Raw genomic sequence first — 17,416 nt, forward strand, 5'->3', positions numbered from 1 at the left:
TGGCTTATTATTAACTTCAGAGTACCAGGAATATGAATGATGAGCATGAGAGAGAGAGATATGGAGAGGCACAGACAGACACATGCACAGTGTTTTTAGATTTCATAGTAGGGTACTTCAACTAGAATTAACACATTAATAGAAAATATAATCAACATGGTGATGGTGAGGCAAGAATGCATTAATATAGGGTCGGTTTTGTACAAAGAATTAATGAGGAATTACAGTCTAGAGGTGGAAACACAGATAGTATTATTAACATGTACTAAGTATGGTGATAAAATTTGCATAAAAATGATGGGATCATAGCAGAGAGAGAGTTAATTGGGCTTGGATTAAGGGTAAAAGGGAAGTACTTAGGAAAGGCTTTCTAGAGGAGATAATACCTGAGGTAAGTTTTGAAATATAAACATAAATAGAAGTAATCCAGATGAAGTAGAAAAGGTGGTAAGATAGTAAGTCTCGAAAGCATGATTTTCATTATAACAATATGGTATGTGCAAGGAAACTAAAGCTATTTAATATTACTGATTGGTAAAGTGCAAGTTCGGAGTAAGTAAGCTTGGAGTAGTTAAATAATCAGCTTTTGGTAGTTAAATATAACATTAGACATCAATGAAAGGGATAAACTTAAAATGGTTATGATATTTAGTATTAAGAGTATTGAAGGGAATAAAGAGTACTTTAGACAATTGAAACCTTAAGGTGCTCAGTGTAAATTTAGAGCCATAGTTGTTTAAATATCTCTATTACTTTGTATATTCTTATCCTGGCTTCACTTTCCATTATGTGAAATTGCCAGACATTATTTGTTGTTGCAAACTTAGAAACATAGGCTGTCTAATTTTGTTAATTACTTATACTCTAATCATCAAGAGCAGTTTAAATCTATCTAGGTACTGTTGATACTACTTTTAGTAAGAGTAGTACTATATGTAACACTTTTAGTTATCCATCAGTATGGTAGCCTCAGTTCCTTTGCAGTTCCATTGGTTAATGATGGTCTAAAATTACAACCTTAAAGAATTTATGGTTAATTGTAGCTATTATTCCTTTTCAATTTAGTGAATAAGGAATTTTTTTCTTCTTGCTACTTAAAAAGGATTAAAATAATATTATTTGGAAAAATTACTCTGTCATTTACTTTCTGTTATAATAACATAGAGTAACATAGAGAGTCAATAACCAAGACTTGTAATTACTACAATGTGTTTATACTTTGTCACATTTAATAATTCATCATTATTTATCATTATCATTGTCAAACATTGCTTGACTTCCTGCTATATATTACATGATAGGATATTTGACCTCTAGGAGTTCATATTATAGTTGAAAAGAAGAAATTGAGAAGCCTTTTCATAGACTTGAAGCAAAGAATATCAGGTTAAAAGATGGATATTCTACCTGCTGAACTATTGGAATAGCTCTAACGCTTCTGTAGACTTGGTCACCTGTTCAGAGCAGTTTCACTCTTTGATTTCTATAGCAAATGGCAGGTTTGGGTATGCTGCTCACTCCCTTGGTTCTTGTAGAAGCCCATTTCTCAAAAAGTAAATGCCTCTGATGACTCTACTCCCACCCCTGACTAGGACTTGATTTGAGTAGTTCTCTAAAAATTTGTTTAAATTGATATACCAGGGCACCTGGCTGGCTCAGTTAGTAGAGCATATTTGGTCTCAAGGTTGTGACTTCAAGCCTACATTGGGGGTAAAGTTTACTTAAAAAAAAGTTGATATACCAAAAATCTGCTAGCCTGATGACTAAATTAAGTCATTCTTGTTTTCTATCCTCTCTCAACCCAGATTCAGTCCACTAGTAAATCCCCTTGACTCAACCTTTAGACTACATACCAATTCTGGATCACATCTTACCATTTCCAAGGCTACAATCCTAACCATTACCTCCATCATTTTAGCCTGTACTACTATAATTACCCCTAACTTGTTCCTCTGCCTTCTTTTTACTCTCCTACACTTAGTCTATTCTTGATCTAGTGGGCAGACTGTGATCCTTTTAAACTAGAAATCAGATGTTGGAACACTGCTGCTGAAAATCTTCCAGTGACTCCCATTACATTTAGAATAGAGTCCAGACTCTTTACCATGGCCTACAAGGACTTCTATGTCCTGGTCTCTGTCAGCTTCTTCATCTCCCTCCATTTTCTTCCACTTGCAAAGTTCCATCACACTTGATCTTCTTTCTGGTTCTAGATCCAAAAAGACTTCCTGGGCTTAAATTACTGTTCTGCTTGGCCCTTTTTAACTGATAACTCTTTTTTTGTTATTTAATTATTAGGAAATCTTAGACAGTTTCTTTGCACTTCAGTTCCTTCCCTTGTAAAATGTGGTTAAATCTAGCATCTACTTCACACTGTGGTTATTAGAATTAAATAAGTTAATATATGTAAAGTGCTTAGAATATTGCCTGGCACATACTTAGCGTTCAGTATATGTTACCTATGCTCACCATCATTGTCATCATCATCTGCATCCCATCATCATCTTTACATGGATACCTTTTGAATTCAACTACCAAATGCATATATAGGTCTCTCTCAACCAGCTTAACTAAAGCAACCCTCCTGGTCATTCTCTACGCAGTCCTGTTCTGTTTAACACTTTCTGTACCTGAAATTATTTTCTTTCTCTTTTATTTGTAATTCTCTAACTTCTTAAATTAGAACAAAGTAATTATATTAAATATTCACTGTTTTAAATGTGAAAGCTCTTTTCCCCTGTAAAAGATATATTACTGATATCTTGCTATTATTGATGGAATGCCATCGACTAGAACATTTTATATTAGTCTGAATATTCTAGCTGACCTATGAAAAAAGTCATTAACTAAATGCAAGAAGATACTGTTAATTAAAGCCTTGTTCATTGATAGCATACTTGGGAGCTTATTCGAAATATATATTCTCAGGCCTCATCTCAGATTTACTCATCTCAGACTTAGAATTCCCTGTGTGATTTGTATGCACATTAAAGTTTCAGAATCACTACTGTAGATTATAGGATTATTTAGGAAGTTAAATGGTAACTTTTTTTGATTTTCCCTTGTATACTTAATGAAATTTTCCCAATTTGTATTTTCAAAGGAATAATCACACACTCTTTGGTGTTCTAAATTATACTAAGACTCCTGGAGGAAGTAGAAGACTTCGTTCTAATATATTAGAACCTCTAGTTGATATTGAAACCATTAACATGAGATTAGATTGTGTTCAAGAGCTACTTCAAGATGAGGAACTCTTTTTTGGACTTCAGTCAGGTAAATGAATATCATCTAATTTTATGAATACAAATTATTAAAAAATACACTGTCTTTTTATAAGAATACTAGTCATATTGGATTAAGGCTCATCCTAATAACATTATCTTAACTTACATCTGCAAAGATCTAATTTCCAAATAAGACCACATTCAGATACCAGGGTTTAGGACTCAAAATATGTTTTGGGGATACAATTCAACCCCCATAACATAAGGTAAGAGAATTGCCTTTGGCATCTGGCTATCTGTTCGCTCGCATGGCAATACAGTTCTCTTCTCAAATCTATAGGTGGAAGGGAGTGCCTGGGTGGTTCAGTCGTTAAGTGTCTGCCTTCGGCTCCCCTGGGATCAAGCCCCACGTCGGGTTCCCTGCTCAGTGGGGAGCCTGCTTCTCCCTCTCCCACCCCCTCTTGCTTGTGTTCCCTCTCTCACTGTGTCTCTTTCTGTCAAATAAATAAATAAAATCTTAAATAAATAAATAAATAAATAAATAAATAAATAAATAAAAGAATACTCTTTAAAAAAAAAAAATCTGTAGGTGGAAGGACAGTAGATACGTACTGTTCCTAGACCAGTTCCTGGTTCCTAGCAGTTCGATCTATCTTTCATACCCTTGCTCTCCCAACCATTCCACCTGGTGTTCTGGTACATGAAAATCTAGGAGGCCTTGAGCAAGCTACAAAGAAATCATTTTTTTAAGTTTATTTTATTTTATTTTATTTTATTAAAGATTTTATTTATTTGAGAAAGAGAGAGAGAGAGAGCACATGAGGGGGGAGGGTCAGAGGAAGAAGCAGACTTCCTGCTGAGCAAGAGCCCAATATGGGACTCGATCCTGGGACTCCAGGATCATGACCTGAGTCGAAGGCAGTTGCTTAACCAACTGAGCCACCAGGCGCCCTAAAAATTATTTTTTAGTAATCTCTACACCCAACATGGGGTTCAAACTCACAGCCCTGAGCTCAAGAGTTGCATGCTCCCTGACTAAGCCAGCCAGGTGCCCCACAAAGAGGACATTTTTAATTGTAATCCTTTTCTTGTTCACAGCAACATCTTTTTGGCCGACCTATACCTGGCATTCCATGTAATACATAAGTGCCTAGAATATGAAGTTATTTAATTATGTAATGTTAGTCAAATTCCAACAATTGTCATCTTTTTAAACTTTCTGCTACTAAATATGCAGTTACCCTTCTCCTGCCTATAGCTAATTGCTCCACCTATGTTCTGGATACTGTCTTTGTACTCATTTGTCTCCTGTATCTTTAATACCTTTCTCTCTTCCTCCTGTCTTTCCCATCTTTGTAAAAAAAAAAAATCTCGCTGGACTTTACCTTCTCCAGCTACCACCTTATTTCTCTCTTCTCCCAATTCATATGTAAACTGGTTGAAAGATTTTCCGTAGTCACTCTCTTCTCTTTACAACATTTCAGTCTGCTTCAGTCTTGTTTCTGTGCTTACTGTGTGAGATTCCTCTAGTCAAGGTTACTGTAGCAAATGTTACTGGTTCTTTGTCAAGATCCTCTTGGGTCTGTTTTACCTTTCTGTGTACCCCTTTTCTTGCTCTGTGTGGCTTTTGCTTCTACTGGCCCACCCTTGGAATCTCATTTGAATCCTGGCCCCAGACTGTTAGAGCATTTTGCTCTCAAGCAGCGTGCCAGAAGTGCCTTGCAGCCCTTAAATCACTGAATGAAGTAGGAGTATGAAAACCCTGCTCTTTTTGAAAAATTTTTTTTATTTTAAGTTTTATTAAAACTCTATTTAGTTAACATATATTATATTATTAGTTTTGTGGGTAGAATTTAGTGATTCATCAATTGGATATAGTACCCCACTGGGGTATTACATTACATCAAGTGCCCTCCTTAATGCCCATCACCCACTCAAAATGGATGAAAGATCTAAATGTGAGACAGGAATCCATCAAAATCCTAGAGGAGAACACAGGCAGCAACCTCTTTGACCTCAACCACAGTAACTTCTTACTAGACCTGTCTCTGAAGGCAAGGGAAATGAAAACAAAAACTATCGGGACTTCATCAGGATAAAAACTTTTGCACAGTAAAGGAAACAGTCAACAAAACTAAAAGGCAACCTACGAATGGGAGAAGATATTTGCAAATGACATATCAGATAAAGGGCTAGTATCCAAAATCTTTAAAGAACTTATCAAACTCAACACCCAAAGACCAAAAAATCCAGTCAAGAAATGGGCAGAAGACATGAACAGACATTTCCCCAAAGAAGACATCCAAATGGCCAATAGACACATGAAAAAATGCTCCACATCTCTTGGCATCAGGAAATACAAATCAAAACCACAATGAGATAAAACCCTGCCCTTTTCATATTGGTTTGGCGAAAACCCTGAATATAACTTAAAGTCTAGGATTCTTCTGTAGGATCAGTTGAATTTACCTTCTATAGGACTTTGCCTGAAATTATACTTGGCTTGTCTTTTTCTCCCTTTCCCATCCTTCTCTCTTTTCCTATTTTTTCTTGGAAACATATTTTTAAAAAATTTATTTAAATTTTAGTTCACGTACAGTGCAATATTGGTTTCAGGAGTAGAATTCAGTGATTCATCACTTACGTACAAAACCCAGTGCTCATCACAAGTGCCCTCTTTAATACCCATCACCATCTAGCCCATCCCTCTACCTACCTCCCTCCATCATCTGTCAGTTTTTCTCTATCATTAAGAATCTCTTGGGTGGGGTGCCTGAGTGGCTCAGTCATTTAAGCATCTGCCTTCGGCTCAGGTCATGATCCCAGGGTCCTGGGATTGAGTCCCGCATCCAGCTCCCTGCTCAGTGGGGAGCCTGCTTCTCCCTCTCTAAAAAAAAAAAAAAAAAAAAAAAAAAAAAAAAATCTCTTGGGTGCCTGGGTGGCTCAGTTGGTTAAGTGTCTGCCTCAGCTCAGGTAATGATCTCAGGGTCCTGGGATGGAGCCCTGCATCAGGCTCCCTTCTCATCACTGGGGAATCTGCTTCTCCCTCTCCCTCTGCTGCTCCCCGCCCCTCCCCGCTTGTGCTCTCTCTCTTTCAAATAAATAAAATCTTTAAAAGAATCTTTTATGGTTGGTTTCCCTCTCTCTTTCTTCCCCCCTCCCATATGTTCATCTATTTTGTTTCTTAAATTTGGGAACACATTTTTTTTTTCTTAAGTAGGCTCCACATCCCATGGAGCCCAGTGTGGGGCTTGAACTTATGACCCTGAGATCAAGACCTTAGTTGAGATCAGGAGTTGGACGCTTAAGCATCTGAGCCACCCAGATACCCCTGGAAGCACATTCTTAATAAATCACTTGCACATCAGTCCTCATGTCAGGATCTGCTTCTGAAGAACCCAGCCTAAGACAGTCACCTACAGGATCATTGTTGTTAAATTTAATGGACACATATTAGTTCTCTTATTTGAACTCCAACTTATATGATACTGCTAGATATCTCTTCTTATTGAATTACTGTCTTTCTTTGTTTTTGCAATTACAAAATCTCCTGATTTTCTTCCTGCTTCTTTGGAGTTTTCCTTCCTTTTTAGCTCTGAAACTCATTTCTTTAAAAAATTTACAGGACAGGAAACAACAAATGTTGGTGAGGATGTGGAGAAAGGGGAACCCTTTTACACTCTTGATGGGAATGCAAGCTGCTACAGCCACTCTGGAAAACAGTATGGTGGTTCCTCAGGATGTTAAAAATAGAGCTACCCTACGACCTACAATTGCACTACTAGGCATTTACCCCAAAGATACAGATGTAGTGAAAAGAAGGGGCACATTCACCCCAATGTTCTTAGCAGCAATGTCCATAATAGCCAGACTGTGGAAGGAGCCGAGATGCCCTTCAACAGATGAATGGATAAAGAAGATGTGGTCCATGTATACAATGGAGTATTACTCAGCCATCAGAAAGGAGGAATACCCACCATTTGCACTGACATGGATGGGACTGGAGGGGATGATGCTAAGTGAAATAAGTCAAGCAGAGAAAGTCAATTATCACATGGTTTCACTCGTATGTGGAACATAAGGAAGAGCACAGAGGACCACAGGGGAAGGGAGGGAAATCTGAAGGGGGGGAAATCAGAGAGGGGGACAAATCACTAGAGACTCTGGACTCCAGGAAACAAACTGAGGGTTAGAGAAGGGAGGGGGGTTGAGGGGGTGGGGTAACCAGGTGATGGGTATTAAGGAGGGCATGTGATATGAGCACTGGGTGTTATACGCAACTAATGAATCGTTGAACACTACATTAAAAAAAAAACTAATGATGTATTATATGTTGGCTAATTTAACGTAATAAAAAAAAAGTTTACATGAATATCCAGTCAGAACCAACTGGTTATCTCCCTTGAAATGTTATCTATATGGATTTCCAAATAGACCTCAGGACTGTATACAATCTTGGAATGTCCTCAGAAAGATCTGTCACTGACCAGGTAAGAGTAAAAACTTCAGAGTCCTTTCTTTCACATGGAAAAGGAAAAGACTTCTGAGTCTTTTTTTTTTTTTTTCCCTTCTGAGTCTTCTTTAAGCTTTCTATTCCTTTGCTTAGTCCCTAAATGCTAAGCCTCTTCAAAGATACATTCTAGGTTGTCTTTTCACCCTGTATATTCTTATATGACTTACCTTCCTGCTTTTATAATTATCACTCACATATTCATGACTTCCTAATCTACATCTCATACCCAGATATCTCTACAGACCTTTAGCCCCATCTATCTTATTGCCTACTGAACACTTTTTAGATGTTCCTCAACCATTTCAAATTCAGTGTTCCCAAACTGTGCTATCTTCCCTTCTAAGTCAGTCTTCCTGATTGCAGTGAAGAGCTCTACATTCAACCTCTTTACCAAGCCAGATATCTGGAAGTCATTCTTTTTTTTTTTTAATTTTTAAAAAAGATTTTATTTATTTATATGACAGAGCACAAGCAGGGGGAGCGGCAGGCAGAGGGAGAGGGAAAAGCAGACTCCTTATATGACTTACCTTCCTGGTTTTATAATTAGTACAGGATCCACGGATAATATTTCAGTTCTTTTTTTTTACATTTATTTATTATTTATGTGATCTCTGCACTCAGTGTGGGGCTTGAACTCATGACCCCAAGATCAAGAGTTGCATGCTCTGCCGACTGAGCCAGCTGTGTGCCCTGATAATATTTCAGTTCTATATTAAGGAAATGGGTAGGATTTTGACAACAGGAGAATCGTAAAAATGATATTTGAGACAAAGGGAACATGCCTGTGCAAGGTACACTGATGCACATAGGGCGACAACACTATTTTTTTGGTTGTAGTGGCTGGGATAAATATCTGATATGAGTGCCATTGGCTGTGATCTTGAGCAGTCATTATTTTCTAGGGAACTCTTGTTTTTCTGGAAAGTTGGGGAAGATAGAGTTAACATAAGCTCCTGCAGTTTTATTTAATGTTGATATGAAAGAGCTTGCTGTATTTAAGGCATGGCCAGTAGTTGCTTATGATTTGGGGCTAGCTTGTGAAGGGCTTTTATATAACGGTAAGACATTTGGGATTTTATCCTGCAAATAATAGGGAGTTGATGATTTTAAATCGGGAGAGTAATATGATCAAACCCTTATTTTAGAAACATTATTCTGGTTGTTACGATAGACTTAGGGAAGGGAAGAAGAAGAGACCAAAAAGAAAGAGGCCAATCTATATGAGGGCTTAGGAGAGTCTGGTTAGTGGAATCACATGTAAAATGTCACAATAGTATTGTGTCTTATTGAATAGTATAATTTATATTACAATCTACTGTGATTTTTAAACATAGTTTTAATATAGCTAATTACTGTAGAAGCAGCAAATTAGAAAGGGACAGTGTTGCAGAGGTAGGCAAACTGAAAAATACCACAAGATACTTGGCAGTTTGAACAGGAAGAAAGTGACATAAGATTTTTGTCTTTTTGTTGTTTTTTTTTAAAGTGTAGCAGGTTGGATCCATTTTGTGAAAGTATCAGTAAGTCTACACAAAAGCTTTGAGGTCACATATTTCAGTGATGATAATAGTCATGAGTTATTAAAAAACAATTACTATTGTTTACTGTATTTTAAGTGTGAGGAAATGAGTTCATCCTTAAAAGGTCTGTTAAATGGCAAAATTAAAAAAAAAACTGGAGATATTTAAAAGGGATAGATTACAATTATCTATGAATTTATTTTTGTAGAAAACTTTAAGCTGGAAAATGAGTTGAGAAGAACAAAAGAACGGTTTTGAGCTCTAGTGTGTGCAAGGTACTTTACACATATTATCTCACTTACTCCTCACAACAATCCTAGGAGGTAGATGTTACTATCCACATTTAAAAAATGAAAACAAAGTTCAGAGAAGACAGGTAAATTCTTGTACGCTACATGGTTAGTGGTTGAACTGGGTTTTTAAACTAATCTTAAGTATCAGGAAGAAAAGTTATAGATCAAAAAGGTGGGAAGAAAATTATAATAACATCTAAAAGCCAGAGAAGTAAGTTTTTAGAAGGAAAGGATGATCAACAGTGTCAGATTTTGAAGACAGATTATAAATAATAAAATTAAGAAAAGACCATTAAAATTCATTGTTTTATTCCTGACACATGTAAGATAGATAAAGACGATTAAAACAAGTAATGTTTGTAGGTAGAACTGTTCTATTTTATTATTTGAGAATAATACTTTACATAGTTTATATTTTGAACTGTAACACAAAGTTTAAATGCACATGTTTTTTGTTTGTTTCAGTTATATCAAGATTTCTTGATACAGAGCAGCTTCTTTCTGTTTTAGTCCAAATTCCAAAGCAAGACACGGTATGTATGTATATATTATATATTATTATACTTTATATGATATAATTTGTCTTAATGTGATATAACAATTGGAAAATATAAAAATATTTTGGAAAAGTACTTCATTATTAATACCTGGAACATTTTTATGCCTTTTAAAGGAAACATTTTTTCCCAATTTCCTATTCTATGTTATAGTAAAAATGAAGTTTCTTAATTGAGGAGTTGGCATATTTTCATTAATCAAATATTTACTTAAGTTTATAATCTTTTTAAAACTTAGACTATAATTAATTTTTGCTTAATAAATAACTAGATAAAAATTATGTTAGATCCAAAGATTATGGGTGCTTCTTAAAGGTGAACATTATGTAAAGTTTTATTAGCCTTCAAATATGCTTGAACTTTTTTTTTTTTTTAATGGAGCATTTGGTTTTTTTTTTTTTTAAAGATTTTATTTATTTATTGAGAGAGAGAGAGAGAGAATGGTAGAGAGAGAGCATGAGAGGGAAGAAGGTCAGAGGGAGAAGCAGTCTCCCCGCCGAGCATGGAGCCCGATGCGGGACTCGATCCCGGGACTCCAGGATCGTGACCTGAGCCGAAGGCAGTAGCTTAACCAACTGAGCCACCCAGGCGCCCAAATATGCTTGAACTTTAAGATGAAACAGTGTCTTTGGATATTTTTCAAAATTAAATACTTAGTGCTTATAGGCACATCCTGTAAAAAAAAAGTGATAGATGGTTTTTATTCTTCTCTTTAAGGTGAATTGAAAAATATTTACTTTAATGAAATACATATTTTTGCTCATATGCTTAAAAAGGAAAAGAGTTTTGTACATCAGTAGAGTTTGATTTAAAATTTGATTACTTTGCAAATCCATTGAAATCTATGTTTCAGAACTCTTTATTGTAGAGATAACACTCTTTAGGTTCATTTATAATAAAAACATCATCCAATGGATGGAAAAGCTTTGGCTGTTGGATAGGCACAGAACTAGAAATTTTCTTAAATAATTGAAATACCTTATAGTAATTCAATATATACAAATGGGAATTAGCCAAAAATAACTCATGTCTGGAACAAAATTAATTACGTTCGTAACATGAGTTTGAAAGTATTCCCTCCTCTTTAACTTTCTAGAACAGTTTGTGTAGAACTGGTTTTATTTATCCCTTAAATGTTTGGTAGAATTCACAAATGAAGCCATTAGAATGTGGGATTTTCTTTCTAGGAAGGTTTTTGACTGTAAATCCACCTTATTAAACAGATATGGTGCTATTCAGATTTACCTCTTTCTTGTTGAATGAGCTTTGGTAGATGGGTCTTTCAAAGAATTTGTCATTTCACCCAACTTGTTGAATTTATTGACATTACATTGTTCCTAATGACCTCCTTATTATTCTTTTTATATTTGTAAAGTTTGCAGTGATATATTCTTATTCTTGATGTTGGTAATTGAATATTCTCTTTTTTTTCTTAGTCATTCTGGCTAGAGGTTATCAATTTTATTGGTGTTTTCAAGAAACCAATTTTTGATTTAATTGATTTTGTCTTTTCTTGTTCTCCATTTCATGAATTTCTGCTTTTATCAGTCTTTTTTTTTTGAGCAAATATTTGTTTGTTGTCTTCCAAGTTTTTATTTCAATTCCAGTTAATATACAGTGTGATATTAGTTTCAGGTGTGCAATATAATGATTCAACACTTCTGTACAACCCCCAGTGCTCATCACAAGTGCACTCCTTAATCCCCATCACCCATTTAACCCATTACCCACCAACCTCCCCTCCAGTAATCCTCAGGTCTCTATAGTTAAGAGTCTGTTTTCTGGTTTGCTTCTCTCTCTCTCTCTCTCTCTCTCTCTTTCTTTCTTCTGCTTACTCTGTGCTTAGTTTGCTCTTCTTTCTCAGGATTCTGAAGGTAGAATCTGAGATGATCGATTTGAGACCTTTTTTCTTTTCTAATATAGTCATTTAGTGCTATAAATTTCCCTCTGAGTAATGCTTTAGCTATATTATACAATTTTTTAAAACTAATTTATTTGAGAGAGAATGAGCAAATGAAAGAGAGAGAGAGAGAGTACAAACAGGGGGAAGGGCAAAAGTAGACTCCCCACTGAGCAGAGAGCCCAATGTGGGGCTCCATCCCAGGACCCTGGGATCATGACTTGAGCCGAAGGAAGATGCTTAACTGACTGAGCCACTCAAGCACCCCTATATTTCACAATTTTTGATATGTTGTGTTTGTCATTCAAAAAAGTTAAAAATACCTTCTAATTTCATTTTTAATTTCTTCTTTGACCTGGGTTATTTAGAAGTGTGTTATTTAGTTTCCAGTATTAGGGAATTTTCCAGATATCTTTCTATTACAAATCTCTAATTTAATTCCATTATGGTCAAGGACATATGTTGTCTGATATGGATCCTTTGAGCTGTATTGACTCTTGTTTTTATGGTCCAGAATATGATCTATCTTGGAAATGTTCCATGTATACTTGAAAACAATGTATATTTTACTGTTGTTGCATGGAATTTTCCATGAATATCAGTTAGTTTAAGTTGATTGATAATATTCTTCAAGTCTTTTTATTTCTTTTAAGATTTATTTATTTATTTAATTTTTTTTAAAGATGTATTTATTTAGTTTAGAGAGGGGGCCGGAGAGAGAGTGCATGAGTTGGGGGAGAGGGAGAGAAGCAGACTCCCTACTGAGCACAGAGCCCAGTGAGGGGCTCAATCCCACGACCCCAAGATCATGACCTGAGCTGAAATCAAGAGTTGGTCACTTAACCACCTGAGCCAGCCAGGAGCCCCATTTTATTTATTTTAGAGAGAGAGAGAGCAAGAGAGTACGAATGAGGGGAGGGGCAAAGGAGAGGGAGAGAGAATCTCAAGCACATTTCCTGCTGAGCGCAGAGCCGGTTGTGGGGCTCAGTCTGACAACCCTGAGATCGTGACTTGAGCCAAAATCAAGAGTCAGACATTTAACCGACTGAGCCATCCAGGTGCCCCTCTTCAAGTCTTCTATATTTTTATTGTTTTTTCTGTCTATTTATTCTATCAATTATTGAAAGAGGGATGCTGACAATTCCAACTATAATTGTGGATTTGTCTATTTCTCTTAGAAGTTCTCTTTTTAATAGTGGACACTGTGTGTATACTAATTGGCATACATAAGTTCAAAATCATTTGCATACATAAAGTTCAAAATCATTTTCCTCCTCCCTCATTCATTTTTTTTTCTTTTTCCTCAAGTTTTTATTTAAATTCCAGTTAGTTAACATACAGTGTAGTATTAGTTTCAGGTGTTGAATTTAATGATTCATCACTTACATACAATACCTAGTGCTTATCACAAGTGCCTTCCTTAATACCCACCACCCATTTAACTCATCCCCCTGCCTACCTCCCCTCCAGTAACTCTCAGTTTTTTCTCTATAGTTAAACATCTGTTTTATGGTTTGCCTCTCTTTTTTTTCCTCTCTGTGTTCATCTGTTTTGTTTCTTAAATTTCACATAAGAGTGAAGTCATACGGTATTTGTCTTTCTCTATTTCACTTAGCATAATACACTCTAGCTCCAACCGTGTTGTTGTAAATGGCAAGATTTTCTTCTTTTTTTATGGCTGAGTAATATTCTACTGTGTGTGTGTGTATATATATACACATATATATACCAACTCTTCTTTTTTTTTATTATTATGTTATGTTAATCACCATACATTACATCATTACTTTTTGATGTAGTGTTCCATGATTCATTGTTTATGTATAACACCCAGTGCTACATGCAGAACATGCCCTCTTTAATACCCATCACCAAGCTAACCTATCCCTCCACCCCCCTCCCCTCTAGAACCCTCAGTTTGTTTTTCAGAGTCCATAGTCTCTCATGGTTCATCTCCCCCTCCGATTTCCCCCTCTTCATTCTTCCCCTCCTGTTATCTTCTTCTTCTTCTTTTTTTTTTTTAACATATAATGTATTATTTGTTTCAGAGGTACAGGTCTGTGATTCAGCAGTCTTGAACAATTCGCAGCACTCACCATAGCACATATCCTCCCCAATGTCTATCACCCAGCCAGCCACCCCATCCCTCCCACCCCCCCACCACTCCAGCAACACTCAGTTTGTTTCCTGAGATTAAGAATTCCTCATATTAGTGAGGTCATATGATACATGTCTTTCTCTGATTGACTTATTTCACTCAGCATAATATCCTCCAGTTCCATCCACATTGTTGCAAATGGCAAGATTTCATTCCTTTTGATGGCTGCATAACATTCCATTGCATATATATACCACATCTTCTTTATCCATTCATCTGTCAATGGACATCTTGGCTCTTTCCACAGTTCGGCTATTGTGGACATTGCAGCTATAAACATCGGGGTGCACGTACCCCTTCGGATCCCTACATTTGTATCTTTGGGGTAAATACCCAGTAGTGCAATTGCTGGATCGTATGGTAGCTCTATTTTCAACTTTTTGAGGAACCTCTGTACTGTTTTCCAGAGTGGCTGCACCAGCTTGCATTCCCACCAACAGTGTAGGAGGGTTCCCCTTTCTCCACATCCCTGCCAACATCTGTTGTTTCCTGACTTGTTAATTTTAGCCATTCTGACGGGTGTGAGGTGGTATCTCATTGAGGTTTTGATTTGGATTTCCCTGATGCTGAGCGATGTTGAGCACTTTTTCATGTGTCTGTTGGCCATTTGGATGTCTTCTTTGCAGAAATGTCTGTTCATGTCTTCTGCCCATTTCTTGATTGGATCATTTGTTCTTTGGGTGTTGAGTTTAAGAAGTTCTTTATAGATTTTGGATATAAGCCCTTTATCTGATATGTCATTTGCAAATATCTTCTCCCATTCTGTTGGTTGTCTTTTAGTTTTGTTGATTGTTTCTTTTGCTGTGCAGAACTTTCTTATTTTGGTGAAGTTCCAGTAGTTTATTTCTGCTTTTGTTTCCCTTGCTTCAGGAGATATATCTAGCAAGATGTTGCTATGGCCGAGGTTGAAGAGGTTGCTGTCTGTGTTCTCCTCTAGGATTTTGATAGATTCCTGTCTCACATTTAGGTCTTTCATCCATTCTGAGTTTATCTTTGTGTATGGTGTAAGAAGATGGCCCAGTTTAATTCTTTTGCATATAGCTATCCAGTTTTCCCAACACCATTTGTTGAAGAGACCGTCCTTTTTCTATTGGATATTCTTTCCTGCTTTGCTGAAGCTTGGTTGACAAGAGAGTTCAGAGTCCACTTCTGGGTTCTCTATTCTTTCTTTTTTTTTTTTTAAAGATTTATTTATTTATTTATTTGACAGAGAGAGACAGTGAGAGCAGGAACACAAGCAGGGGGAGTGCGAGAGGGAGAAGCAGGCTTCCCACTGAGCAGGGAGTCCGATGCGGGACTCGATCCCAGGACCCTGGGATCATTACCTGAGCCGAAGGCAGATGCCCAACGACTGAGCCACCCAGGCACCCGTGGGTTCTCTATTCTGTTCCAGTGATCTATGTGTCTGTTTTTGTGCCAGTTCCATACCATCTTGATCACTACAACTTTGTAATACAGCTTGAAGTCCAGAATGGTGATGCCACCAGCTTTGGTTTTCTTTTTCAACATTCCCTTGGCTATTTGGGGTCTTTGTGTTTCCATACAAATTTTAGGATTGTTTGTTCTAGCTCTGTGAAAAATGTTGATAGTATTTTGATAGGAATTGCATTAAATGTGTAGATTGCTTTGGTAGTATAGACATTTTAACAATATTTATTCTTCCAATCCATGAGCCAGGGAATGTTTTTCCAATTCTATGTGTCTTTCATCAGTGTTTCATAGTTTTCAGAGTACAGTCCTTTACCTTTTGGTTAGGTTTATTCCTGGGTATCTTATGGTTTTTGGTGCAGTTGTAAATGGGATCAGTTTCTTGATTTCTCTTTCTTCTGCCTCACTGTTAGTGTATAGAAATGCAACTAACTTCTGTGCATTGATTTTATATCCTGTGAATTTGCTGAATTCTTATACGAGTTCTAGTAATTTTTGGGTGGAGTCTTTTGGGTGTTTGGGTTTTCTACATGATAGAGAATCATGTTGTCTGTGAAGAGTGAGAGTTGGACTTCTTTTTTGCCATTTTGATGCATTTTATTTATTCTTCTTGTCTGATTGCTGAGGCTAGGACTTCTAGTACTATGTTGAACAACAGGTGAGAATGGGCATCTCTGTCATGTTCCTGATCGTAGCGGAAAAGCTCTCATTTTTTTCCCCATTGAGAATGATATTCACTGTGGGTTTTTCATTATATGGCTTTTATGATATTGAGGTATGTTCTCTCTCCATCCCTACACTGTAGAGAGTTTTAATCAAGAAGGAATGCTGTACTTCGTCAAATGCTTTTTCTGCATCTATCGAGAAGATCATATGGTTCTTGTCCTTTCTTTTATTAATGTTGTTGATTGATTTGATTGATTTGGGGATATCAAACCACCGTTGCATCTCGGAAATAAATCCCACTTGGTCATGGTGAATAATCCTTTTAATATACTGTTGGATCCTATTGGCTAGTATCTTGGTGAGTCCAAAACACTTTAGATAAAAACTGTTAGAACTTCAAAGAGAAGGGATAATGAATTAAAATGGCAATGTAGTAGGAGGACTCTAGGCTTTCCTTGTCCTTCGAACACAACTACATATCTGTCAAATCATTCTGAATACTCCAGCAATCGATCTGAGGACTGATAGAACATACTGCACAACTGGATGGAGGGAAGAAGCTCCTTCGAGGAAGGTAGGAAGTACGGAACCATTGTTTGGGGGAGAAAAAGATCGCAGGTGCTGTGGAGGGAAGGGAGTCCTTGTCACAAAAAGTTAAGAGACAGTGGAGTGCACAGGGATAAACACAAAGAGAACACTTCCCCAAAGCCATTGGCTGGGAAAACGAAAGGGGCTGAATTTCATGAGTTTTTGCCACTAGCAGGGCTCAAAGACTGGAGTTTTAGAGGTTCCCTGTTTTGGGTGGGATAGAGACCCGAGGAAGCTGTCCTAATCCTAGAGAAGAGGCATGTAAACAACCCAGGGACAAAGTGCATAATCTGAGGAGTGCCTAAGGAGTCTGGGGAGAGATTGCTTGTACTTTTTGGAGAGCATCTGTGAAAGGCAACATTGCTTCTCTGGGGACAAAAGAACCAGCAGGCACCATTTTCCTCTCCCCCCCTTAAGCATAGGTGCAGAGGCACCTGCTGAGGGTGCCTAACCTGGACACTGGCTCTTTGCTGTGCTTTACTCCAAAATCCACACTCCTGCACTCTGGCATAACTGCCCTTCAGGGTCAGTCCCACCACGGTGAGACCTTTTCCCACAGGAAAAGT

The 17,416-nt window shown here is 37.0% G+C and overlaps 1 protein-coding gene across 3 annotated transcripts in view; it reads left to right on the forward strand.

Moving 5' to 3' along the window:
- The window catches only part of MSH4 (mutS homolog 4), a 100,573-nt gene that overhangs the window by 22,042 nt on the left and 61,115 nt on the right, over positions 1 to 17,416 (forward strand). For all 3 annotated transcript variants that reach the window (XM_027607662.1, XM_027607604.1, XM_027607627.1), the window contains exons 7-8: positions 3,104 to 3,276; positions 10,019 to 10,086. In XM_027607662.1, the coding sequence (XP_027463463.1) occupies positions 3,104 to 3,276; positions 10,019 to 10,086 (241 nt within the window). The remainder of the gene's footprint in view (positions 1 to 3,103; positions 3,277 to 10,018; positions 10,087 to 17,416) is intronic.

Source organism: Zalophus californianus, chromosome 4, assembly GCF_009762305.2.
Source record: "Zalophus californianus isolate mZalCal1 chromosome 4, mZalCal1.pri.v2, whole genome shotgun sequence".
In the NCBI taxonomy this organism is placed as follows: domain Eukaryota; kingdom Metazoa; phylum Chordata; class Mammalia; order Carnivora; family Otariidae; genus Zalophus; species Zalophus californianus.